The sequence below is a fragment of the Heteronotia binoei genome, chromosome 5 (genome assembly GCF_032191835.1).
Source record: "Heteronotia binoei isolate CCM8104 ecotype False Entrance Well chromosome 5, APGP_CSIRO_Hbin_v1, whole genome shotgun sequence".
NCBI classification, from domain to species: domain Eukaryota; kingdom Metazoa; phylum Chordata; class Lepidosauria; order Squamata; family Gekkonidae; genus Heteronotia; species Heteronotia binoei.
The window spans coordinates 171,461,870-171,487,677 of record NC_083227.1 but is presented as its reverse complement, the minus strand read 5'-3'; the positions used below and the strand labels follow the sequence as shown (position 1 = coordinate 171,487,677).

The window sequence follows — 25,808 nt, the reverse complement described above, 5'->3', positions numbered from 1 at the left end:
TTCTCATATAATTCTTATTTTAGTCCCAGAATGATAGATAGCAATCTGTACCTTCTACTGTAGTTATCCAGACAGGCACCGTCCTTGTTTCGATTCAGATGTTAAGTAAAACAAAGAAGTTTTGGATTCTGGAATGTTTAAGTCAATTGAATGACTCTGAAGATCCTCTGCAGCCCGTTACCGGAGATCCTTCAAAGCTTCAAAGAAGCCCCCTTAGGAACTTCTTTTCAGCCAAAGCAAATCTCCTCAGTTTCCCGAGCATGTCTTGGACTATTCTCTAACTGAAGAAGTAGGCAGTAGGCATTAATTTGCCCTTTCTACCCCGAACAGAGGTCTCAGGCTGCTCCCCTTGTGAGAAGCAGTTCAGCTCTCCATTTTCCAACCCCTGGAAGGGCAAACTGAAGCTTGATTGAAAGCTTCCCAAACCAATTGTGCTGTATGCACGAAAGGACAGGGGAGGACAGGGGGAAATGTACAATTGCTGCAACATCATAAACAAGCAAATTTTTGTTATGAATACAACCTATGAAAGACTACAATTATACTTTCATTGTTGTCTTAGATAAGAAATAGATGGCAAGGATGAAGAGAAGAGAGAAAGAAAGTAGACCTGTTTCAAAATAGATGCCTTGCATTTATTATATAAAAGAAGGGACGCATGAGACTCATGACTGGTGGGGAGTGTCAGACTTTTATCTTGCTTTGTCTTCTTCTCCCACCCCCCTGCCAGCACTTTCCCTCGTTCTTTACCCTCCCCACTTTTTCTTACTTTCTTGCCCATATTCTGTCTTCTGCTGGGCTGACCTTGTGGAACCTGTGCCATCTTCTATACAATCTCACCTACTGCTGTTTCACACCTAAATGTTCAGTGCTTGCAGCATCAACAACTCCCGTCACCTCCTCTCTGTCTGCTGAGGAACTTGCCAGAGAGGGAAGGGAAGCTTACACTGCTTTGTCTCCCTGTTCACTATTTTTGCTTTGTCTTCCTTGTCACTACTTTTGCCCAGGCTCCTGTGCCCTCCCTGTAAGGTTTGCCCAGAATCTATAACAAGACATCTTGAGTGAATGCAACATAAGCTTTCAATGAAGAATCAGGTAGCAAAGCAAACACTTTTAGCATGTGCACACAACACTACTTGTTTTGCTAGACTGATAAAAGTGAAAGGTACAGTCCAAATATAGGTTACATGTTAATGGCTCATCATTTCTCCCACCTAGACCTCTCCTGCCCAGAAGTCTTTGAATTGATTCCTTGGAGAATGCTTTTCTCCAAGGCTGCATTCCAACTTTGTAGACATCTTCCATTGGTACTTATCTTCTGTTAGCAAGGAGGCAAGATTAAGCCTTAGCTTCCCACAATGATCTAGCCGGCGTTTCCCATCTGCAGGGTCGGGCCCCGGGCCCCAGACCTCGGGCCACCAGTCCACAGGGAGACTAACACAGTGCCCGGGCTCCCCCCCCATTTAAGCACCCGTCGGGTGTTTAAATGCGGGGAAAGGCAACTCACCTGCCTTTGCAGCCTCCCCGCGAGGCAAGAAAATGACAAAGGCAGTTCCCGGGCTCCCCCACCCAATTAAACACCTGCTGGGTGTTTAAATGGGGGGAGGGGAGGAGATCGCCTGCCTTTCCTGTCTCCTCGACAGGCAGGGAGATGGCAAAGGGAGCTCTGGGCTTCCCCCCCCCCTTTTAAACACCCATGTGGGGTGTTTAAATGGCGGGGGAGAAGATCGCCTGCCTTTCCCGTCTCCCAGGCAGGGAGATGGCAAATGGAGCTCCAGGCTCCCCCCCTTTTAAACACCCCAACGGGGTGTTTAGAAGTGGGGGGGAGAGAAGATTGCCTGCTTTTGCTGTCTCCCTGCCAGGCAGGGAGATGGCAGAGAGAGTTCTGGGCTCCCCTCCCCCTTTAAACACCCTGCCGGGTTTTTAAAAGGAGGGAAGAGGGGATCGCCTGCCTTTGCTGCCTCCCCACCAGGCAGGGAGATGGCAAAGGGAACTCCAAGTCCCCACCCCCGCCATTTAAACACCCCTGGCAAGGTGTTTAAATGGGGTGTATGTGGCAGATCGTCTGCCTTTGCTGTATCCCTAGCAGGTGGGAAGATATCATTTCTTGTCTCCCAGCTCCACCCCCGAAGTCTCTTGGCTCCACCCCCAAATTTTACTGGGCCAGGAAGGAGCAGTATAAAAATAACCGGGCCAGGAAGGGGAAAAGTTTGGGAAACCCTGATCTAGCCTCTACCGTGTCCACATTTGTTATCAACACTATTCTACATACATTCATAAAAAAAATATAATGAATATATATGAAGGTTAGTAAATATTAATATTATAATACATGGATTAATGCAGGCATGAATACATGCATATAAATGCATATATGAATAAATAAAACAATATAGTTATGGGTATACGAATATGCTTTGGATAATTGACCACTCATCAGCATTACTATTAGGAAAATTGATAGACTGTTTTTGGACCACAAATTTAAAACAAATCCTTGTCAAGGACTTGTACCTGACATCCCCCTCCCATGGCCAGAAGAGTAGAAGAATGGAGAAAACTGCCACAAAGGTGTTCCTCCACCTCTTTGCCTTCTCTTCTGGGTGGGGGGGGGGGCGCAACTAGAGAAGGAAGAAAGGCACTGCTGCCTTGTCGCTTGCCCCAGCCTAGTGTCATCCCTTACTTTCTCTCTTGACAGTGACACTATCATTCACCTACCCTATCAACCACCACCACTTGCCCATCCACCTTCTCCTCACTGGCCACCTTTGTTCCGCCATCATCCCTAATTGTCCTGGTTCTTTGCATGCCTCCATGTAGAGCAAAATTTACCACCATCGCCCATTTTTAAAAACTTAAAATATTTATGTAGAAAAATAGTTCCTGTCTGTACTTGGCCCCGCTGTCAGGGTTTATTGATCTGCACTGAGGGCAGTTTTAGAATTAGATACCATGATTGGAATAACATTTAGATATACTCAAAACTGGAATGGTTCTTTAGAAATGTGTTACATATTGTTAAAAAATCAAATAAGAGTACAGTGAAGGAAAATCTACACATTATAGGTTATAAGATTATATAATGGTGTTTCATAACAAGTTTTATACATACATGTTATATATGCATTCTGTATACATGTTATATATGTATGCTATAAGATTATATAATGGTGCTTCATAACAGTCTTTGATAAAAGGTTTTTAACATATGATACGGTTTCACTTTTTGACAGTTCCATCCAAGGCAGGAGCATCAACAATACAGAATACAACTCAAGCATCATCTCCAGCTCAGATACAGGCTCCACAGCAGAATACTCAGCCAGTGCAAACAACTCATTCCTTACCTTCTGTGACCCCTGACCTTATTGTTCAGACACCCATAATGACTGTGGTGCCTTCCCAGCCTCCAGCCCCTCCACCTCCATCTTCAGCTCCTTCAGCTCCAGTCCCCCAGCCCATTCAAACACACCCACCAATTATCCCAACAGCTACACAGCCCATGAAGGTGAGTAGATGAACACTCAGAGCTATTAAATGGATGATAGTGCTAATGCAAAAATAAATTGGTACTCTGCCAAAAACAGTGCGGAGGTATGATTGCATCTTCTCTTCGCTGAGGGTTATTTCACTTTGATTCCATGAGGGTTTAACTTCTCATGTTTTATAATACCCTGCATTCCATTATTCATGTGTCTGGTGAACGTCTCCTAATTCAATTTGGGCTAAGGCTTAGAAAACCACAACCACTCCATGTACGATAGTCAGGACTGTAAGCCTTCTTATCTTCTAGTAACAGATAAATGTGTGCATTCCCACTGTAGCAAGAAGGTAAATTACATTATATATAAGGATAAGGATAAATTAAGGCTGCTGCTGTGAACCAGATAGCTCATGTGGGTTGGAAATAATATTTTGTGTGCTGTGGAACAAGGAAAGGCAGCAGAGAGAAAAAGCAAGGGTGGTGTTAGAATAAATTAATTTGAGCACCATATGACACATTTAATTGGATAAATGTTTCATGCAGGTTTCCTCATTGAATTTATTTTTAAGTGTTTAAGTAGAGGCAGGGAAATTTTCCTTTGTTCAAAATGGTATAGTTTCAATCTTTCTAGTGCAGATTCCTATTGTGCCTGCTAGTTTTTAGGTTTTTTCCAGGTTCAGTCCCTGGCATCACTAGTTAAAAAGATCAAGTAACAGGTGAGAGGTTCTGCCAGTCCAAGTAGACGAGTCACCTTGATTCAGTATAAGCTTCATTGGACGCTGAATTATATCCCTTGGTTGTTTATTCTGATGGACCTACACTGGAGAGTGCCAGGAGACCTTTGTCAGGAATATTCAACTGGCAACAGCTTTGATTTTTAGGTATCAACCTAATACTTCCCCCCACCCCCCCCCCCCCACACACACTTTACATGTTTTATGCCTGATCTGTTTCTCAGCTTCTGCTAGTATTTTCAGTTGTTTTAGATTGAGTTGTAGGTATATGTGTTTGGATTTTATTCAGTGTTAATTTGTGTTGTGAGCTGCTTTGAGAGTGTTTTCTAGTACACAGTTGGGATATAAATGTTTTCAGTAAGTTAATCATGATGCTTTTTTTAATAGACAAAAAAAGGTGTGAAGAGGAAAGCAGACACTACAACTCCAACAACAATAGACCCAGTTCATGAATCCTCATCGCTGCCCACTGAACCCAAGTCTGCCAAGACCGGTCCACGAAGGGAAACTCGACCTGTGAAACCTCCAAAGAAGGATGTTCCAGACTCTCAGCAGCATGTAGTAGAAAAGAGTAATAGTAACAAAGTGTCAGAGCAATTAAAGTATTGTAGTGGCATCATAAAAGAGATGTTTGCTAAGAAGCATGCTGCATATGCATGGCCCTTCTACAAACCTGTGGATGTGGAAGCATTGGGACTTCATGATTATTGTGATATCATTAAGCATCCCATGGATCTGAGCACAATCAAAGTAAGTGCAGTTTCATAGCAAACATGCCATCTTGCAAAAATGCATGCAGCTAAATTTCTCAAGGGCTAGAATTAGGTTTGTGCACGTGTGTTCCTGCATGCTTTTTTTTTTTTACTAATTAAGCTTATAGTCATCCATTTTCCAACAGTCAAGTATTTATTTTGGTTTTCTTGATCAATTCATACGTAAAATGATATTTTTAGAACACTGGAGCAGGATTTTTTTAAAAAACAAATGGATTTTCTCAAATTTTTAGCCCTTTTTTAGAATGTTGAGGCGTGTGATTTATAAAATAATTAAAGCCCTTTTGTCTTGGCAAAGCCTAGCAACCTGATTAGAGCCAGTTTGGTGTAGTGGTTAAGTGTGCAGACTCTTATCTGGGAGAACCGGGTTTGATTCCCCACTCCTCCACTTGCACCTGCTGGAATGGCCTTGGGTCAGCCATAGCTCTGGCAGAGGTTGTCCTTGAAAGGGCAGCTGTTGTGAGAGCCCTCTCCAGCCCCACCCACCTCACAGGGTGTCTGTTGTGGGGGAGGAAGGTAAAGGAGATTGTGAGCCGCTCTGAGACTCTTCGGAGTGGAGGGTGGGATATAAATCCAATATCATCTTCTTCTTCTGATTAGATGGGACTGGGTGGGACTGTGGTGCATCTACCTTTATCCCGTCAAACTATCAATCGGGAGTACTTGCATGTCATTGGTTGAGTCCATTCCTCTCTCCTGCCTGAGTGGCTGTTGCTAGGCAGCAAAACTGATTCTCCCCCCACAAACACACTGTGGAGAAAGACTGTGCTTTTCCTATGTAGAGGCTGCAGATAGAGGGAAGGCGATGGAAAGCTGAAGTCAGAGGGGCAGTTAAAGGAAACTCCAGGTTAAGAAATTCCTGGAGATTTAAGGGGTGGAGCTGGAGTGGGAGGGGTTTGAGGAGGGATGGGGCCTCAGACAAGTACAATGCCATTTCCTCCTGGGGAATCAGTGTTGCCAGTCTCCAGACGAGGGCTGGAGACCACTCAGAATTAAAATGACTCTCCAGATGGCAGAGATCAGCTCTCTTTGAGGTGAAGGGAGTGAATACCTTCACTTGGGTGGGTGGAAAGACAGTAAGGGTGGGGGGGCACTCACCCAGAGCCTCTTTCTAGATCCCATTGTATTTTTTTCTGCAATGGGCCTTATTCCTAGTCTGTTTATAATTATTCTATGCACAGGGAGGCTAAATTAACCTGCCAGCTTCATTTTCTAGTGTTAATCTGCCAGGTTTGTTTTCTGAGTTAGAGATGAGAAAGCTGGTATGTTTTCTCCATTTATTTTATTCCCATTTTTTTCTGAGCTTCACATCTCTAGGTTCCAGTGTTTCAGAGCAGTATTCTAAGTGTTCCTTGCATCTGATTTGATCTGATTTGATTTCCTTTAAGAGAAAATATGCATAAATCATTTTTTTAAGCTTCTGGACTTTAAAATGTTATCTACAGTGCACATGAGAGTCCATGGAGAAGGCATATCTTTCGGGTGAAATATTTACAGTTCTTTGTGAGGAGGATTTGTCTAGCAATTCATACCTGTTATAAAGATGCAAACTATTTTTTGTTTTAAAACAACATAAATTCATTGTGGAGCACAACCATCACTGTATATCTTCGTATCTGGACTCTCCAACTGGAAACATTTAATTATTAATGACTTAGCTCATATGTTTGTTAATAGGGTTATTGGGATAAAAAGCATTCAGGTACTGATTCAGCACAGTATCGTAATAGTTCTGCTTTGTGGTCTTTGTGCAGTAAAAGCTGATTCTGTGGCCATTCAAGTTAAGATTCAGTTGTTTCTAGAGCTGATGGAAATCACTCTCTATCATCTCTTCCCTTCCTCTTGGCTAAGATCTTCCTGAACTTTATAAACTGGAGCCCAGAGGACTGATGGCACTATTCACACTGTGATCCTGAGCACAGATACAACCTTCTAAACCCATTGACTTCAATGTACTTGGAAGAGTGTCATTCTGCTCAGGATTGCACTGCCAGTTACAGTTACAGAAACTGTGGCAAAAACAATTAGTCGCTTCCTCACCACGCAGGAAAGCTACATTTATAATTCCATCATATGCATTTATTCCAGTCTCAGCTCATAGAAACAATTTATTTAGTTTAAAATAACTCTGCATAGGATTATGATGTAAATCACTTATGAAACCTTGGCACAGTTGATTACTGTGTTACTGAAAGTACAGATTTGGAGAAGAATTTCACAGTCACCAGTATTGGTAGCCATTTTCAGTAAATAGCCATCTTAAGACATTCCACAGTCCTGAGGGTACATGAGCTTAACTGCAAGAGTAAATGCTACTTTTGTAGTGCTTTGTCTATTGTCACAGATTCTAAAGCTCAGCTACTCAATTCATGCTCTGCTCTCCCCAGTGTGGATTAAGAAGTTTCCCCCCTCTCCCTCTGTATTTCTGATGGAACATTCCTTTTAATTCCATTGGCTGTGTTACTTACATAAAATGAGCACAGAATGCTACTACTCTTCTGGCCACTGCTTCTCTTCAGTTTGACACAGTAGCATGCTGCCATCAAGCAAGAGGATGAGGCCCTTCTCTGTTAAAAAAAATCTTTCTGTCAGCTTCATGCTGCAACTGTTTCTCCTGATGATGAGGACATGCAACTGTGTGGTGAATCAGTATTCTCACTTTCTAGATGATGAGTTCAGGGCTGATGAGTTCACCAAGAGTTACTGGTCTTTGCTGCTGGAAGATGCTGTCCACTTCCTGCCCTTGGTGATAGGCACCTGACTTTCCCTCTCTCCATAGGGTGGGTGAACAGTGGCCTAGTCAGTTTTCTCACAGTGCTCCTTCCTGTTTTTTCAAGAAACAGTGCTTAGGTAGGTATCCGTATTAGTCTTAAATCAGCCAGGATATGATTTTGTGGTAAATTGATTTCTAGACTCCTTTCCATACTCATCAGGCAGTTGTCACGAGTTTGCTTATGAGATTTAAGCATAGTAATCACACAACCCTGCTGTAAATTTTCCAAGTTATTTTAAAACACACTAGGACAGGGGTGTCAAACATGTGGCCCAGGGGCCACATCAGGACCCCGAGCAACTGGCTCTTGTCTGCTGCCTTTTCCCTCTCTCTTGCTTAATTCTGAATATGAACTTGCTTTGCAAGGCTTGCTTAATCGCACAGGAACTAATAGAGCAAAACCTCAATTTTCTCCATTGGTTGAGGTTCCTCCCCCTCCTGGTCCTTGGAGAGTGAGGGAAAGAGCCAGAGCTTCCTTTGCCCAGTTCCCTGGATCCCATGGGAGAAATATAAAGAAAGCTCCTTTAAGACCAACACATGCTAATGTTTAAGTATGTTTTAAGTTGGCTTTTTAAAAATCTTTAGTTGTGTTTGTGTCCTTTAAAAAGTTTATATCTCTGCCACCTAATCTTAAATAGGTACCCACATGGTCTGGCCCAACATGGCCCATCAAGGTCTCATTTATGTCAGATTTGGCCCTCATAAGAAATGAGTTCAACACCCCTGTTCTAGGGTATAGTTTATTAGGAGGATACTGCAGACATCCCTGAAGTTGAGCCAGTACAATAAATTTCCTACAGTAAATTTCACAATAAACATATCCATACATTAAGTTGTGGTTGATGGCCAAAGCAGTCTCATTTTGTCATGTTTTTCACTTGTGGTTTCTGCAATATTAATGGTAGAACTTTTGCATTTCCAGTCCAAACTGGAGAACCGTGATTATAGAGATGCTCAAGAATTTGCAGCTGATGTCCGATTGATGTTTTCCAATTGCTACAAATACAACCCTCCCGATCATGAGGTGGTTGCTATGGCACGAAAATTGCAGGTAAAGAAAAGATTTATTCAGAATAATTTTCTTCTTTAAATTCATATTTCTAAAAAGGTCAACAAAATCTGCAGTGTAATTCTGAAAACAGCTATTAATATAAAACACTATATATTTGGACTTGCAGACTTTCAGCTGTTAGTAAGATTTTAATATTGCTTTTTTTTTTCTGGGAACCACAATGGGTTGGATCCAGCAATCCCTTAGCAACAAATGCTGTTGAATGTGGATTTTCCTGTATTCCCCTCTCCCTAGCACTTCATGGCTGATAGAAGAAGAGGGTGATTTTGCCCCCTTTCCCTCCTCCTTACTCAGTGCATTCCTTCAGAGCTATTCATTTCAACAGGTCCCTCAGCTCCGTCAACTTTCACAGGTTCAGAAACCCAAAGAGGGGAAATCCATAATAACTGCACCCAATAGTTATAGATCTGCGGTTCCTCTGGAAGGATGGTAGTGCATGGCATATGCATGAAGTTCAGAGGTGTGGGAATTTTCAGTAATCTTCTACAACCAGAACACAAATAATGGCAGGGAGTTTACTCCCTCCTTGAAAAATAGTCCCTTTATTTGAATACAAAGAAGAAATTGTTCAAGCAGGACTTGGAGAAAGGAGTTACTCAGTTGATACCCTTGAGGTCAGTGCTTAGATTAGCCTGGTGGCCTCAGTTATCTTTTTCTTATTCTCTTTCCTCAATCCCATCCTTACAGAGCTTTGTCACCTGCTTGGATAGCATCGGTGGATAGTATTGACCAGGGGTTCATGGACTAGGACTGGATCCAGGCAAAAGGGTGGAGCACTCCTTCTAAAATTATCTTATATATTCTTTTATATGAGTCCACTTTATTCTTAATGCATCATTGGTGATTGTCAGGATCTGTGATCCTGCCAGTCTCTGGTATATAGGAGTTGTCCCTTTGTAGTTTAGGCTGTAGTTTAGTGCAGGTCATAAAAGTCTACCTATGTTCCCTGGGAATGAGGGCACTGCCAGCACCTGCTTGGAGCCATCAGACAGAATGGCCTTCACACTTCCAAGATACAGAAACAGACTCTTTCAGTACATTTGAAGCATCTTTTGAGATGAGAAGGTGGGGTTGAGGGGAATGGGGGGGGGTGCTTAGGGAAATATATTTATTGAAAGGTATCACTCTGGCAAGTTCTGTGATGGTAGAAGGACTTACTCTTGTAGCATCTCAATAAAACTTCACCTATGAATTCATAAGAGGAAGTTTTTTGAGTGTTCCCTGGCAAACCTTACAATCTTCTTCGTGGTCTCTGTGCAGTCCCACATATAGGTTATCCGCCAGGATTGCGCCTGACCTCGGAGAATTCAAAGCAATCTTGAAGCGTTAATTTTAGCGCACCTTCCTCTCGTCCCGGGGAGGAGGCATCGTCTGCGCATGCCTAGATGAGGGGGAGGCGCCTAACCCACTCAGTTTCTTGTTTACCGCGGTCTGGAATACACCTACCTCGCTGAGTCTCCCGCTTTCATCACAATCCTTCCTCCTCCGACTTCTCACCGTCTTCACCGTTCATCTTCTCTTCACTGGTATAGTTAAAAAAAAAAGAACTCTTGCTATCTCTTTAGACTTTGTTCCCCCCCCCCCCCCTTCCTCTGGGCAGATGGAAGGGAAGAAAAAATCACTTTTAAAAGGTGTGTTCGCTGTGCTGCAAAAATTCCATCGACCGATGGCCACTTTCTGTCTTTTCTGCCTCGGCGAGCCACACCGCATTGATACTTGCGTGCACTGCAGCCAGTTTGGTAAACAAGCTAGAAAAAACCACGCGGCAAGACTCAGAAGCCACTTGCTAGAGTCGTCACTGCGCCCGGCTATGTCCCACGCTTCGAGTTCCCAGACTTGGCCATCATCCCTAGCTCAGAAGGGAATGGCTTGACCGGCAACTTCCGTGGCCTTGGTTCCGAGTAAGCATAAGTCTGGGAAACATCCGAAAAAATCAGACGATTCCAGAAAGCGGCAGCACACGGAATTGACCTCTAAGGACCCTATGGGTCCGAAATCTCCTAAAAAACCCAAGGCAAGCCATAGGCCACTGGATCCAACCTCTTCGGCACGGCCTCCCACGCTGCACCCGGCTACCAACTCCGCGGCTTCGGTACCAACAACCCCGGCTTCAAAGGCAGCCTCAACGTCCACCACTATTACGCCCCTCGAGATCATTTGCACCCACTCTCGGTCACCTTCAATTCACGAATCCTTACCAGAGCAGATACTGAGCACCGAGTCCCCAGGTTCAACCAAAAGCCAGCGCCTCAACATCCTAGACGCACACTCATTTCGGGAAGTCTCAATACCTCCACAGACAATATCTGCACCCTCCCTCGAAAGTGAGCCATCGACTCCGAGAGAACTGCCCATTCGTATCCAAGCTAAGAGGTCTCGAAGCGGTCACAGGGAACGCTATTACTACTACACTCCATCGAGGTCCAGGTCACCATCTCCTCGTAGGTACCAAAGATACCACAGATCGCCATCCACGGGTTCCTATCGACATCGCATCCATGAGGACTCTCGGTACCGTGAGGACTCTCAACACTGTGAGGTGCCTTACTATCAGGACTGAACACACAAAGAAGACTGTCTGCAGTATCGTGAGACTCCTCCGTGCCAAGAGCATACATACTACGAGGACCGCCCCCGGTACCGTGAAACCTCTGCACATTACACCACGAAGCCGAGACCATCATCACCAGCTAGATCGACCTCGATCTGTTTAACCAAACCACCTGCACAGTCCTCACTACCTAAACAAACAACCAAACCTCCGGACATAGACACCCAGGAAGAATCTGAAGCAGAGCAATCGGACTCATCCCATTCCTCAACCTCAGATCTTCACTCACCAGCATCTGACATTGCTAAACCGGCTGACCTGTCTCCATCAGAGGGACCCAAATCCTACCTGGATTTGTTATCCAACATGGAGAACTCCCTCATTGTCAAGCTAACCACTGACGTGCCTAGAGTCTCAGACTTAGTCTATGATCTGGTGCACGCGGACCTGCCTGCAGGTTCCTCCTTTCCAATGCTTCCAGTCCATTTGGAAACTTTGAAAGAGGCTTGGGACAAACCAGCCTCAGTACCACCAACGTCAAAACAAGACACCCCGTTCCTCCTGAGAGGGAAGGCAAAAAACTAGACACTATTGGGAGAAAAATCTACTCCCTCACCACCGCCACTACGAAAATTCACAACTATATGGCATACTTCTCAGCGTACGCCTTTAACCTGACTACACAACTCAACACCCTGGTACCCTCTCTGCCAGAGACAGCACAAAGACAAGCCTCACATGCCCTACAAGAGCTCGCGAGGGTCAGCAAGCAGCAAATTAATACGGCACGCTACGCAGCCCAATGCTCTTCCAGAACCCTGGCATCGGCAATTGCCTTACGCCGACACGCATGACTCAGGTCTTCATCACTGCAGCCAGACATAAAGTTTAAAATAGAGGACTTACCCTTTGACGGGCAGGGCCTATTCAATGCCACTACGGACGACATTCTGTCCAATGTCGATGACAGCAGAAAGAGGGCTAAGAGATTGGGGGTTACCCAACCACAATCCCAATCCATATGACAGAGAATTTGGAAGCCAAATTACTACAAGTGCTCTCGATCCCCACGACAGGCTGAACCCTGGAGGCGCAAGCCCCCCCAGGCAAAACAACCCTTCCAGCAGAGAGCACGCCCTCAAACATCAAAGAAAACAACACCGACCACAAAGTAGTCTCTTTGACTCCCTTACCCCTCTCGGACAGCCGTTTTACCCCATTTGGGAGTCCATAACATCAGACTCATGGGTCCTGGCGATCATCCACAGGGGCTACACCATAGAGTTAAATTCAACCCCAAAACATCACAGGTTCATAACTACCCCACCATCCCCACCTCTGCAATTGGAAATTGCGACCTTGCTGGACAAGGGAGCTATAGAACCAGTTCCACCACAGTACCATCACACGGGATTCTACTCCGGCTACTTCCTGGTTCCAAAGAGAGACGGGGGATTACGCCCCATATTAGATTTGCGAAAGCTCAATCTTCACATCCGCCACAAAAAATTCCGCATGGTCACTCTTCAGTCTATCGTACCACTGATTCCAGAGCAGGCTTGGATGGCATCGATAGACCTGCAAGATGCCTACTTCCACCTCACCATCAACCACCATCATAGAAGATTCCTCAGATTCGCTATCGGAGATCAACACTATCAATTCCGCGCTCTTCCCTTTGGTCTCTCAACAGCACCAAGAGTATTTACAAAATGTATGGCTGTGGTGGCAGCAATATTGCGACAACAAATTTCCATCTACCCTTACATAGACGATTGGCTGGTCATCGCCCAAACAAAGGAACAGCTCCAAATGGACGTTTCGGCTACCCTCTCCCTCTTGGCTACCCTAGGCCTTCAGGTCAATCGGACGAAATTCAATCTGACTCCTACTTAGACCATACAATTTATAGGAGCGCACCTGTCAATGATCTCCCGCAAAGCCTACCTTCCAGCAGACAGAGTGCAACATATCCAGTCCTTGGCCAACAAGATAATAACGCATCACTCCCAAACAGTTCTCAATTTTCAGAGAATGCTAGGCCTCATGGCGGCCACCACCTCTGTCCTTTGCTTCGCCAAACTTCACATGCGCCCCCTCCAACTGTAGTTTGTCTGAACATTCCACCCTCAACGACAGCACCAAAGTACTGTGCTAACTGTTCCATCCCACATTATCCCATCGTTGCGATGGTGGACAGTGGAACATCATCTCCTGGCGGGAATGCCATTTGCACAGACACCTCCTTCTGTGATTGTTACCACCGACGCCTCCAAGTGGGGATGGGGAGCCCACTTGGGAACACTCACAGTCCAGGGACAATGGACCGACTATGAAAGATCCCTCCATATCAATTGCTTGGAGCTCCTGGTGGTCCACAGAGCCCTAAGATCCTTCCTCCCATCTCTTCACGACCGCCACGTTCAAGTCACCTCCGACAATGTGGCCACTGTCTTCTACATCAATCGACAGGGAGGCACTGCCTCTACTCGACTATGCAAACGAGCTCTAGCCCTATGGCACTGGAGCATCACCCAAGGTATCTTCCTAACAGCAGTACATCTACCAGGGGTCCAGAACGTCCAAGCAGACGCACTGAGTTGTCACTTAGTCAACGACCACGAATGCATCATCAACAGTCGTTACCTACAGCCACTGTTCCAGACCTTTGGTACTCCGAAAATAGATGTATTTGCATCCCCAGACAATGCCCAGTGCCCCCGCTTCTACAAGCGAGGCCCTTCGTCCCCACTGTCAGCAGGGGATGCCTTCCTCCAGACATGGACCAGGACACTGCACTACCTATTCCCTCCAATACCACTCATCACGAGGGTATTACAGAAAATAAAGATGGACCACACCAATTGCATTCTGATTACACCTTGGTGGCCGCGTCAACCCTGGTTCACTACTCTCCTCCTCCTATCGAACAACACATTCCTCCGGTTCCCTCAAGCTCAGGGCAAGGTCCTACACCACAACCCAACGCTCCTACGACTGACAGCATGGAGAATCAGTTTCTGAGTTTTCCACCAGAGGTCCGCCATGTCCTACTCAATGCAAGGAAACCTGCCACCAGAAAATCTTACTCTCTTAAATGGAAGCGTTTTTTGGAATACACATTTCAACATAAATTTAAACCTGATCTTTCCAGTATCACTCAAATCCTAACATACACCCTAGCCCTTTCTAACGCTGGACTTTCGTACTCCTCCCTAAAGGTCCACTTAGCAGCTATCTCTGCGTTCCACCCACATATCGAGGGCTCCACCGCATTCTCCCACTATGCTACTAAAGCCTTTCTGAAAGGAATCCTTCACCTTCACCCTCCAATCCGGAAAATTCATCCTACCTGGAGTCTGTCACTTGTACTGAGTCAGTTGATGAAGCCACCCTTCGAACCTATGGCAACTATTCCTCTTATATCTCCTGACTTGGAAAACAGCCTTGTTGGTAGCACTCACCACTGGCAGGAGAGCTAGCGATATCTGCGCTTTTAGAGCGGACCTGCCATACACAGTTTTCCAAAACAACAGAGTAGTGCTACTCCCTGACCCTGCATTCCTACCAGAGGTGGTCTCAGCATTTCATCTAGGAAAACCCTCGACTTTACCTGCTTTTTTCCAGCACCCTGCGGATGCAGGCCAACGAACTCTGCATAACTTGGATGTACGTAGGGCTCTTGCCTTCTACATTGAAAGGACACGACAGTTCCGAAAGGACACAAGACTCTTTATAACATACGCAACCCAAGGCACTAAAATCTCAACACAGATATTTTCAAAGTGGATTGCGGCTGCCATTACATTATGTTATGAACTGGCAAAACAGCCCATACCAGAACATCTACGAGCTCACTCTACCAGAGCCGTTACAACCTCAACAGCCTTCTGCAAGGGCGTCCCGATGGAGGACATCTGTGCCGCTGCGGTCTGGTCGTCCCCATCCACATTCGCCTCGCACTACGGCTTAGACATCCGTGCTCGGCGTGACACATCCTTTGGACAAGCTGTGCTGCGATCTATCTTCGACTGATGTTCCCTGTCGTTCACATCGTGAGTACAACCCTATTCTTCTTATGCATAACTAACCGTGCCTTCTGGTTACAGATCCAGCACCCGCCTCCTGACGGAATAGCTTGCCAGTCACCCATATGTGGGACTGCACAGAGACCACGAAGAAGATAGACAGGTTTCTTACCTGTAACTGATGATCTTCGAGTGGTCATCTGTGCAGTCACACATGCCCACCCTTCCTTCCCTGCTGCTGGATGCTTATTATTAGTAGAATTGGTCCACCTATACGGCGGCGGGAAGAAACTGAGTGGGTTAGGCACCTCCCCCTCGTCTAGGCATGCGTAGACGATGCCTCCTCCCCAGGATGAGAGGAAGGCGCGCTAAAATTAACACTTCAAGATTGCTTTGAATTCTCTGAGGTCGGGCTCGATCCTGGCGGATAACCCATATGTGTGACTGCACAGATGACCACTCGAAGATCATCAGTTACAGGTAAGAAACCTGTCTTTTTGCCAGAGTTATCTTCCTTGCACCAATCGAGTTTGGAATACCTGAGACCTGGACCATGACTGACAATGTGGACTTGGGAGCAGACCTGATTGAACCATGTGTGGACCCCGCAGAGGTGAAACCTACGGACCAAGATGAGCTGAGTGCAGTGGACAAGAAGGCAGGGGTCCCGCCCCAGTTCTTTCAGTGGGGAGCCTACTCAGCAGACTGGTTTGACAAGATCCCACTGGCGTTGGCACCCTAAGTGTCATCAGCACAAAAGGATGCAGCAACCTGGGAGAAGTGGAGGAACTGACTGCATCTTCAGAGACACCTTAGTGCCAGTGGGCGACCTAGCAATGGAGGAGGAAGAAGCTGAAGGGCTACAAACAGAACCTACTCTGGCCAAATTGGTGCAAGTGCTACAGTGGAGGTAGCCAACCTAAGACAGATTATGAACTTAAGACATTTGTGCAAGATACAATGCGCAACACCATCCAATTTGCACAGTAGGCAGGGCCTGCTCCACTCCTGGGGAACCTGCTGCAGGCCCTGCCGCCTCCTCAGCTTCCACTGAAGCCCCAACTGCAAGCCCCGCCACTGGGGGGCCTCAGCCAGGGGTCCTGGGGTGCCAGAGCCAGCCCCACTGTAGCCCCAGACAGGTCAGCGAAAGCTGCAAACTAATTTTGAGGGGGATCCCAAGGAGTTGGGTTACTTCATAGTCCTAGTAATGGAGTTCCTGAGTGAATGGTGCCATATGTTCCCAGACAACAGCAGCCAGGTAAGTTACTTAGGCTTCAGACTGGAGGGAATGGCAGCTAAATTGTATGGTGTGCTGTACAAAGCCAGAGTCCCCAAGCTGCAAAGCGTGAGGGTTTTTTGCAGGCACTGCAAGAGCAGTTCGAAGACTCCTTAGAAGAGGAGATGGTACGCACATATGAGACAAGGGGTCCAGTTGATGAGAAGGTTTTTGGCCAGAATTGGTAAAAATTGAGTTTTACTGTGCTGGTTTGAACCCCAACCTGAGGACCAAGACCATGATGCAGGATGACCTGCACATCTTGCTGGGGTGGATACAGTTGGCTTGCGAGGTGGAGAACTGGGAGTAGGTGGTGAACCTACTCCAGCAGCAGCACCAGGGTGGGTCAGGGGAAAGGGAGCATGGAAGCGCAGCATGTAGAGAAGCCGCGCTCCAAATGGAGCCACTTTGCTACCAAGAAGGAATGAAGGATTGAAGCAAGGCTTATGTGTAAAATGTGGAACTGATGATTACTACATCACAGCGTGCTCCGAACAGATGAGATGAAAGTCACCTCAGAAAATAAGAAAAAGGAGTTCAAGCAGATAACACCAGTGGCCCTCAAGGAAAGCGGATCAAATGCCAGGCAGAAGGAAGGGACAGCGGTGATGGGAGTCTATAACAACCTAGAGAACTCAGGAACAGAGAACTTGTCGAGAGAGGAAGGATTGGAACCTCAACAATAGGAAAACAGAAGAGGCCTGCTGTGAAAGGCGCTAAATAGGTCCAGGAGCTTGGTGCACCACCTCAGTTGAGAACCTAGGGAACTTTGTTCTATATCCCCGTGACCCTCATAAACCAGGGGACCCACATAAGGGTTTGGGCCATCCTGGAGTCAGGGTGCAATAGGGACTTAATCAGACTTAGTGACTGGACTGGGAGTAAATATAGTGAAGCTACAGTCAGCCATCAAGTTTGAGCAGTTGGATGAAACCCCCATACTGGGGGCCCCTGCACTTTAGAGTCTGAAGTGATACCTGTTGGGATGGGGACCCACTGAGGAAGGAGGGCATCTATAGTAACACCCACAGCCCAGTTCCCAGTAGTATTAGAGATCTGGTGGCTGGTGGATCATGACCCATACATACAATGGAATGCTGGTCAGTTGTACTTCCCTGATGAGAAATGCAAGGAGCATAAATAGAACCCACACTGGAGGCCCAGTCCTCTGCTCCTCCTTGAACCAGCATGCTTAACTTCAGAGGAGATGGAAGAAATACCCCCAGAGTATAGATGTTTGCTCTCTCATGGATTGCTGCCTTGACGTGGCGAGAGGGCTTGTGCGGTTCAGTGAGGCTATGGGCTATGCCATGCAGGGCCACCCAAGATGGACAGGCCACAGCTGAGATCCCAAACACCAACCACTGGAGAAGGAAATGGCAAACCACTCTAGTATCCTTGCCAAGAAAACCCCATGGACAGTAACAAATGGCTAAAAGATGTGGCACTGGAAGATGAGCCCCTCAGATCAGAAGGTGCCAAATCTGCTACTGGGGAAGAGCGGAGGGCTAGTGCAAGTAATCACAGAAAGAATGAAGCAGCTGGGCCAAAGCCAAAAGGATGCTCAGCTGTGGATGTGTCTGATGGTGAAAGAACAGTCTGATGCTGCAAAGAACAATACTGCATTGGAACGTGGAATGTAAGATCTGTGAATCAAGGTAAGCTGGATGTGGTCAAACAAGAGACTAACATGAATTTGAGCAGACTTTGGAGGATGATAGAAGATAGCAGGGCCTGGCGTGACTTTGTCCATGGGGTCGCAAAGAGTTGGATTCGACTGTGTGACTGAACAACAAAAATAGATGTTCGAGGAGGGGAAAGCTGACTAACACCCCCCCCCACCACCAGAGTACAGACTGTGCTATCAAATTAATTATGGGCGAGGAACTCCCAAAAGGAAATTATACTCTATGAGCCTAGCAAAAAGAGTAGGGCTGCATATGTTCATTGAAAAAACCTTGAAAAAGGTTTCATATGCCCTGCAGGCTCCCTACACACAGCCCCAATGCTGTTTCGGAAAAAGAAGGATGAGGGCTTTGCTTATACACAGCTTAATAAGGCATAAATGCAGTCTCAATGTCCAGTGCCTACCCCATTCTGCTAATCAGAGACTTATTGAATGTGCTGTCTGAGGGGAAGATTTTCACCAAACTGGATTTAAGGAATGCCTATTTTTGAGTACTCATTTGGGAGAGGGATGAGTGGAAGACTGCGTTCAACACTCCCTTAGGACAGTTTGAATACTTAGTGATGCCATTTGGTCTCTAGGGCCCGCTGGAGGTATTCATGCACCTGATTAATAAGATCTGCATGAGTTCTTGTGCAAGGGAGTCATAGTTTATTTCGATGATCCCCTTATTTACTCAGAGGACTTACCGTCACACATAAAACTGGTACGGGCAGTGCTGACAACACTTCATTAACACAAGTGGTATGCTAAGCTATGCAAATGTGAGTTCCATAGAGAGGAATTGGACTTTATGGGTTTCCGAGTATCCAAAAGGAATATGGAATGGATCCTGCTAAGGTCAAAGATGTGTTGGGTGAGAAGCTTCCAGGACTAGATGGCACCTCCAGTCTTTCTCAGGCTTTGCGAACTTTTACAGGCTTTTCATTAAAAACTTTGCCCAAATGGCCCTTTCCCTTACAGGGCTATCAAAAATGAAGGGGTCCAACCAAAGACAAGGCTACAGTAGACAGAAGAGTGTAACAGGACATTTGAGGAACTAAAGAGGTTGTTTACATCAGAACCTGTATTCTGCCACTCTGATGAAAACAAAAAGTTGATGAAGTTGATGCCAGTGCAATGAAGGGGGTAATATTACAGGAAGGGCCGAGGAGGGAATTACACCCCTGTGCCTATGTCTCCCAGAATTCTCTGACATGGAGAGACACTGGTCAGCGTGGGACAAAGAAGCGTCTGCTGTGAAATTGCCACATACTGCATGGCACCATTTAACTGGAGGATGCAAAAGTCCCTTTTGTAGTCTGGACAGATCATAAAAATTTAGAAACCCTCAGGTCCCCCTGGAATCTGGGAGCCAAGTACCTCCGGTGGGTGGAATTTTTCTCTAAGTTTCAATTCACTTTGAAGCATCTCCTGGGGAAGTCAGACTTTTTAGTGGACACACTGTCTCACCTCACCCAACATACGAGCAAAAGGGAAGAGGAGATTGACTCCTTGTTCACCCAGGAAGATGGTTGAATCTACAAGCTGGACAAGATCTACATTCCCAAGTCTTTAAGGTGGGAGATTTTAAAGCATTGTCATGATAGTAAGCTAGCCAGACATTTTGGATTTGTAAAAATATCATACCTAGTGCAACAGCAGTTCTGTTGGCTGGCCATGCACAAAGACATCCCCCAATGTGTGAGTTCATGCATATGTGTATAATGTGAAAAGTAGGGGAGGAAAACCGCTGGGTCTTTTGTAGCCTCTAGAGACTCTCTCCCATCTGTTTGGTCAACAGTATTTACAGATTTTATCATAGACCTTCCCCCTAGCAAAGGAAAAACAGTTGTACTGGAGATCATAGATATCTTCTCGAAGCAAGCCCACTTTGTGCCATACACTTAACTGCCCCCTGTGAAAAAGTTAGCCAAGTTGTTCATGCAGCATGTGGTGAGATTACACTCATTTTCTGACAAGGTTATTTCGGATAGCCCCCCCCCCTCCAGTTTGTGCTCTGCTTTTGGAGAGAATTTCTAAAGATGGGTGGCATGGAACAAGGACTGAGCTCTGCCTATCACCCAGAAACTGATGGCCAAACAGAACAAATAAAATCTTGGAGTGGTTTTTAAGGTGCTATATTAATAATCAGCAATCTGATCGGGTGGACTTTTTACCCTATGCTGAACATTGTTATGATAACAGTTTACACAACTCTATTGGAGTGATCCCCTGCCACATAGGACATGAATTTGAGAACAAACCATTACTGGGATTGGGGGAACAATCTACCTCAGGCAAGGTAGATGTAACTGAGTGGTGGAACAACTTAGTCACACAATGGGAGGTAGCTAAGGAGACTTTGGAGAAAGCAAAGCTGGATTATAAGCATCAAGCTGATAAAAAGAGGTCCCCCACTTGGTACATTAAACCTGAGGACTCTGTGTATATATCTACTAATAATTTAAGGGGACATTTGCCAAACAAAAGGCTGGGGTGGAAATTTTTAGGCCTCTTCAAGGTAAAGAGACTTATTAACAGTGTAATGTGGTATTTAAACTGCCAAAGAATTTCAAACATATACAACCTGTGTTCCATATTAGTCTGCTCAAGAGAGACCCTGATCTGGACCTGTGGCACCCAGAGCCAACCCCCCTCATCCATTTTCATGGATAGTGAACCACAATATGAAATCAAACTGATTTTGGACTCTTTAAGATTAAATGGGGTGTTGTACTATTTGATTAGCTGGAAGCATTTCTCAGAAGGACACAATGAATGGGTTAAAGCCTCTGACATCAGTGCCAAACATATGATACAACAATTCCACAAGTAGTTTTTTTGTAAACCAAAGAGGGAATTGATGTTTGGGAGAGCAGAATTCAGAATCTGTGATCCTGCCAGGCTCTGGATTGTGGGAGCTGTCCCTTTCTGGTTTGGGATGTGACTTAGTATGGGTCATAAAAGGCTGTCTATGTTTCCTAGGAATGAGGGCATTGTCAACCCCTCCATGGAGCCATAAACAGACTCTTTCTGTACATTTGAAGCATCTTTTGAGATGAGGAGTGGGGTTGAGGGGGATGGGTGTGCTTGGGAAAATACATTAGAAGCAGGAAACCAGCCAGTGAGGCAGTGGGGCCCTTGGATGACCAAGGGGTAAAAGGACTGTTGAAGGAGGATAGGGAAATGGCTGAGAAACTGAATGCAGTTTTGGCTCCATCTTCATTGTGAAAGTGTTTACCCACTCCAGAATCACTGATTTTGGGAGGGGTGTTGAAAGACCTGATTCAGATTGAGGTGAGGAGAGAGGAGGTCCTATGACTGATAGACAATTTAAAAACTGATAAGTTACCAGGCCCGGATGGCATACATCCAAGAGTTCTGAAAGAACTCAAAGGTGAACTTATGGATCTCCTGACGAAAATATGTAATCTTTCATTAAAATTTTCCATTCCTGAGGACTGGAAGGTAGCTCATGTCACCCCCATCTTTAAAAAGGATTCCAAAGGAGATCTGGGAATTTACAGACCAAACAGTCTGACTTCAATACCAGGAAAGATGGTGGAAGCCGTTATTAAAGAGAGAATGAGTAGGCACATTGATGAACAAAAGTTATTGAGGAAGATTCAGCATGTGTTCTGTAAGGGAAGATCTTGTCTCACTAACCTGTTAAGAGTTTTTTGTGGGGGACCCAATAGATGTTGTTTACCTTGACTTCTAGAAAGTTTTTGATAAAAGTTTCTCATCAAAAGTAAGCTCGAGAGTCATGGGGTAAAAGGACAAGTTCTCTCATGGATCAAAAACTGGCAAATTAATAGGAAATGGAAAGTGACTATAAATGGGCAGTTTTCTCAATGGAGGGTGGTAAGCAGTGGGGAACTGTCGGGCTCAGTACTGGGTCCAATGCTTTTTAACTAGTTCATTAATTATATTGAATTGGGAGTAAGCAGTGAAGTGACTGGTAAAGTGCTGCACACATTATATCAGCAAATTTGGAAAATGCAACAGTGGCCACAGGATTGGAAAAGGTCAGGTTATATTTCAGTCCCAAAGAAGGGTAATGCCAAGGGATGTTCAAACTATCGCACCATTGCACTCACTTCACATGCCAGCAAGGCCATGTTAAAGATCCTACAAGCTAGGCTTCAGCAGTATGTAGATCATAAACTATCAGAAGTTCAATCTTGGTTTCAGAGAGGTAGAGTAACTAGAGATCAAATTGCCAACATTTGCTGGATTATGGAGAAAGCACGGGAGTAGCAGAAAAACATCTATTTCTGCTTCATTGACTACGCTAAAGCCTTTGATTACCGTATTTTTCGCTCCATAAGACGCACCTAGTTTTTAGAGGAGGAAAACGGGGGAAAAAGTACTCACTTGCATGCAGTGAGCCTGCCGGCTGGTGGGCACCAGGGCTTTGATTGTAAGGAGTTGCCTTATTTGCATTGATGAGGATGAGCCAGCCCCTATCATTCATTATTTCCAATGGATGGGAAAGCATTTAAAAGTTGTGTAGTCCCTTTCAATGTGTTGGCCAGAACTCCTTTCGAATCTAATGATGCTTAGCAAAGTCCCACCCACCCCAGAGGCCTAGGCCCAGCGACGAGGCCAGAGCGACTGACATAGCTCCTGGAGTGGTTCCCCCCCACCCCTGCCCCTGCCCGGGCTTCTTTGCGCTTTCCTTTATCAAAACCTTTATCAACCCCTTTCCTTTATCAAAGCTGCTGATCTGTGCAAACAGGAGGGCCAGGGAGAGAAGGAAAGATAGTGGAAGAATTTGTGACAGCTGGTCTCACGCTCTTTGCAGCAGTGTAAAAGGGGTAATGAAATAAAAATACCGTAAATGTAAAAGGGATATACCGTACTTGCGAAGTAACGACACACCACTTCCCGTCCTAACTCAAAACACAGGCACCGCCCATTTATTACCCAATAAACCCATTTGTTATTTTACACAGCTGATATATAGAAACCTCTATGGCAGGGGTGGCCAAACTGTGGCTTGGGAGCCACATATGGCTCTTTCACACACATTGTGTGGCTCTCAATGCCCCCACTGCCCTGGCTGGCTTGGAGAAGGCATTTGTCTCTTTAAATCTCTTCTCCAAGTCAGCTGGCAGTTTAGAGAATGCATTTACAGATAAAGTTGCTTTCTTTCTACTTCTTCCTCCTTCCCCATCTACCGTATTTTTTTTCCTTCCTTCCTTCCTTCCTTCCTTCCTTCCTTCCTTCCTTCCTTCCTTCCTTCCTTCCTTCCTTCCTTCCTTCCTTCCTTCCTTCCTTCCTTCCTTCCTTCCTTCCTTCCTTCCTTCCTTCCTTCCTTCCTTCCTTCCTTCCTTCCTTCCTTCAGCGGTGGCGGGGGAGACGGCGGTGGCTTCCAGGCCGACTCCAGCACCCGGTGGGGCTGCTGCCACAGCTGCTGCTGCAGCCATCTTCCGCACAGCCTCCTTCCTTGGAGCGCGGAAAGCGAAGGCGCCACCCCCTTCCTCCTCCTCCTGCTGCGCCCGGAGTGGCTTTGTGGATACAGAGAGCTTTAAGCAGGAGGAAAGGGTTTCGCTGCTTGGCCGGGCAGAGGGGGAGAGGGACTGGCCCCACCCCCGCCAGAAAATATCCTGCGTGTGGGGGATTGTTTGGGGCGGCTGGAACCAGAGAGGCTGCCCATTTTCTTGTGGGACGGCGGCGGGGGGAGGCGGTGGTGGCTTCCGGGCCGGGGTGGGACGTTGGCGGCGGCTGCTCTTTCACACACATTGTTTGGCTTCCCCAGGTAGTATTTCCCGGCTCTTTCCCGCGTTTGTTTGTTGCCACCCCGCCTCCTCTACCTTCTCGCTCTGCTTTTCCTGCCTGCTCTGCCAGCCCACCGGAGCTTGGCTCCTGCAGAGGGCACTACAAGGTTCAACCCGCTGCCTGGCAAGGAGGCTGGGCCTTTCTCCTGTTCCAGCTCCGGGGGGGCGAGGGCTTCAAGGGACGCAGAGCAGGGCAGGGATTTTTCCTGTTTGCATGTTTACTAACTCAACCTTTGAGTCACTTGTACCTACTGGTAGGGGGAAGGAGCAGCTAAGACAGAAGGTTTCACCCTATGAGTTGATGTCACCCATTAAGGATTCCTCTATTCCCCGGGTCCTTCAGAAGATCCTTTATGGGGGGAGTGGTCACAACCAATTTCTAGGTCAGCATTGTTTTTACTTCTTTTTTTTAACTTAATGAATTACCCCATCCCAGCCAGTGCTAGGCTCTGGTCAATGTACAACATAAGAATAAAATACATACATTGAAATCAGTAAAACCAGTTACATTAAAAAGAAATTACAAACCCTGATGGTGTCTCATTTAAAGTGCTGTTATTCAGTTTCCAGTCATTACATCGGGGATGGGGGGAGAAGAAGGTGTGCAGTTCTGGTTACTGTGTGCAGTTCTGGTTACTGTGTGCAGTTCTGGTTACTGTGTGCAGTTCTGGTCTATTGTGTGCAGTTCTGGTCGCCGCACCTCAAAAAGGATATTATAGCATTGGAGAAAGTCCAGAGAAGGGCAACTAGAATGATCAAAGGGCTGGAACACTTTCCCTATGAAGAAAGGTTGAAACGCTTGGGACTCTTTAGCTTGGAGAAACGTCGACTGCGGGGTGACGTGATAGAGGTTTACAAGATAATGCATGGGATGGAGAAAGTAGAGAAAGAAGTACTTTTCTCCCTTTCTCACAATACAAGAACTCGTGGGCATTCGATGAAATTGCTGAGCAGACAGGTTAAAACGGATAAAATGAAGTACTTCTTCACCCAAAGGGTGATTAACATGTGGAATTCACTGCCACAGGAGGTGGTGGCGGCCACAAGTATAGCCACCTTCAAGAAGGGTTTAGATAAAAATATGGAGCACAGGTCCATCAGTGGCTATTAGCCACAGTGTATGTGTGTATACAAAATTTTTTGCCACTGTGTGACACAGAGTGTTGGACTTGATGGGCCGTTGGCCTGATCCAACATGGCTTCTCTTATGTTCTTATGTAAGGTGCCAGCATGGCAACCGTTGCTGTCCTCATGCGAAGGCTTGGCACTAAAGAACTTACAGGCCCTGTGGAACTGTAAAAGACTATGTAGGGCCTGATGTCTTCTGGCGGAGCATTCCACCATGTGGGGGCCAGGACTGAAAAAGCCCTGGCCCTCATTGAGGACAGCCGGACCTCTTTAGGACTAGGGATCACTAGCAGATTTCGACCAATGGAGTGTAGCACTCTTCTAGGGACATAGTGGAGGAGGCGGTCCCATAGATGTGTCAGTCCCAGACTGCTCAAGGCCTTAAAGGTTATAACCAAAACCTTGAATCTGACCAGATATTCAACCACCAGCCAGTGTAGCTGGTGCAGCACAGGTAGAATATGTGCCGTTCATGGCATTCTTGTCAGGACTCATGCCATTGCATTCTGGACCTGCTGGAGCTTCTGGGTCAGACTC

The 25,808-nt window shown here is 46.1% G+C and overlaps 1 protein-coding gene across 1 annotated transcript in view; it reads left to right on the top strand.

The window, feature by feature from the left end:
* BRD4 (bromodomain containing 4) overlaps positions 1-25,808 on the top strand; it is a 217,795-nt gene that overhangs the window by 83,005 nt on the left and 108,982 nt on the right. The window contains exons 8-10 of the mRNA XM_060240745.1: positions 3,234-3,508; positions 4,606-4,968; positions 8,687-8,815. Of these exons, the coding sequence (XP_060096728.1) occupies positions 3,234-3,508; positions 4,606-4,968; positions 8,687-8,815 (767 nt within the window). The remainder of the gene's footprint in view (positions 1-3,233; positions 3,509-4,605; positions 4,969-8,686; positions 8,816-25,808) is intronic.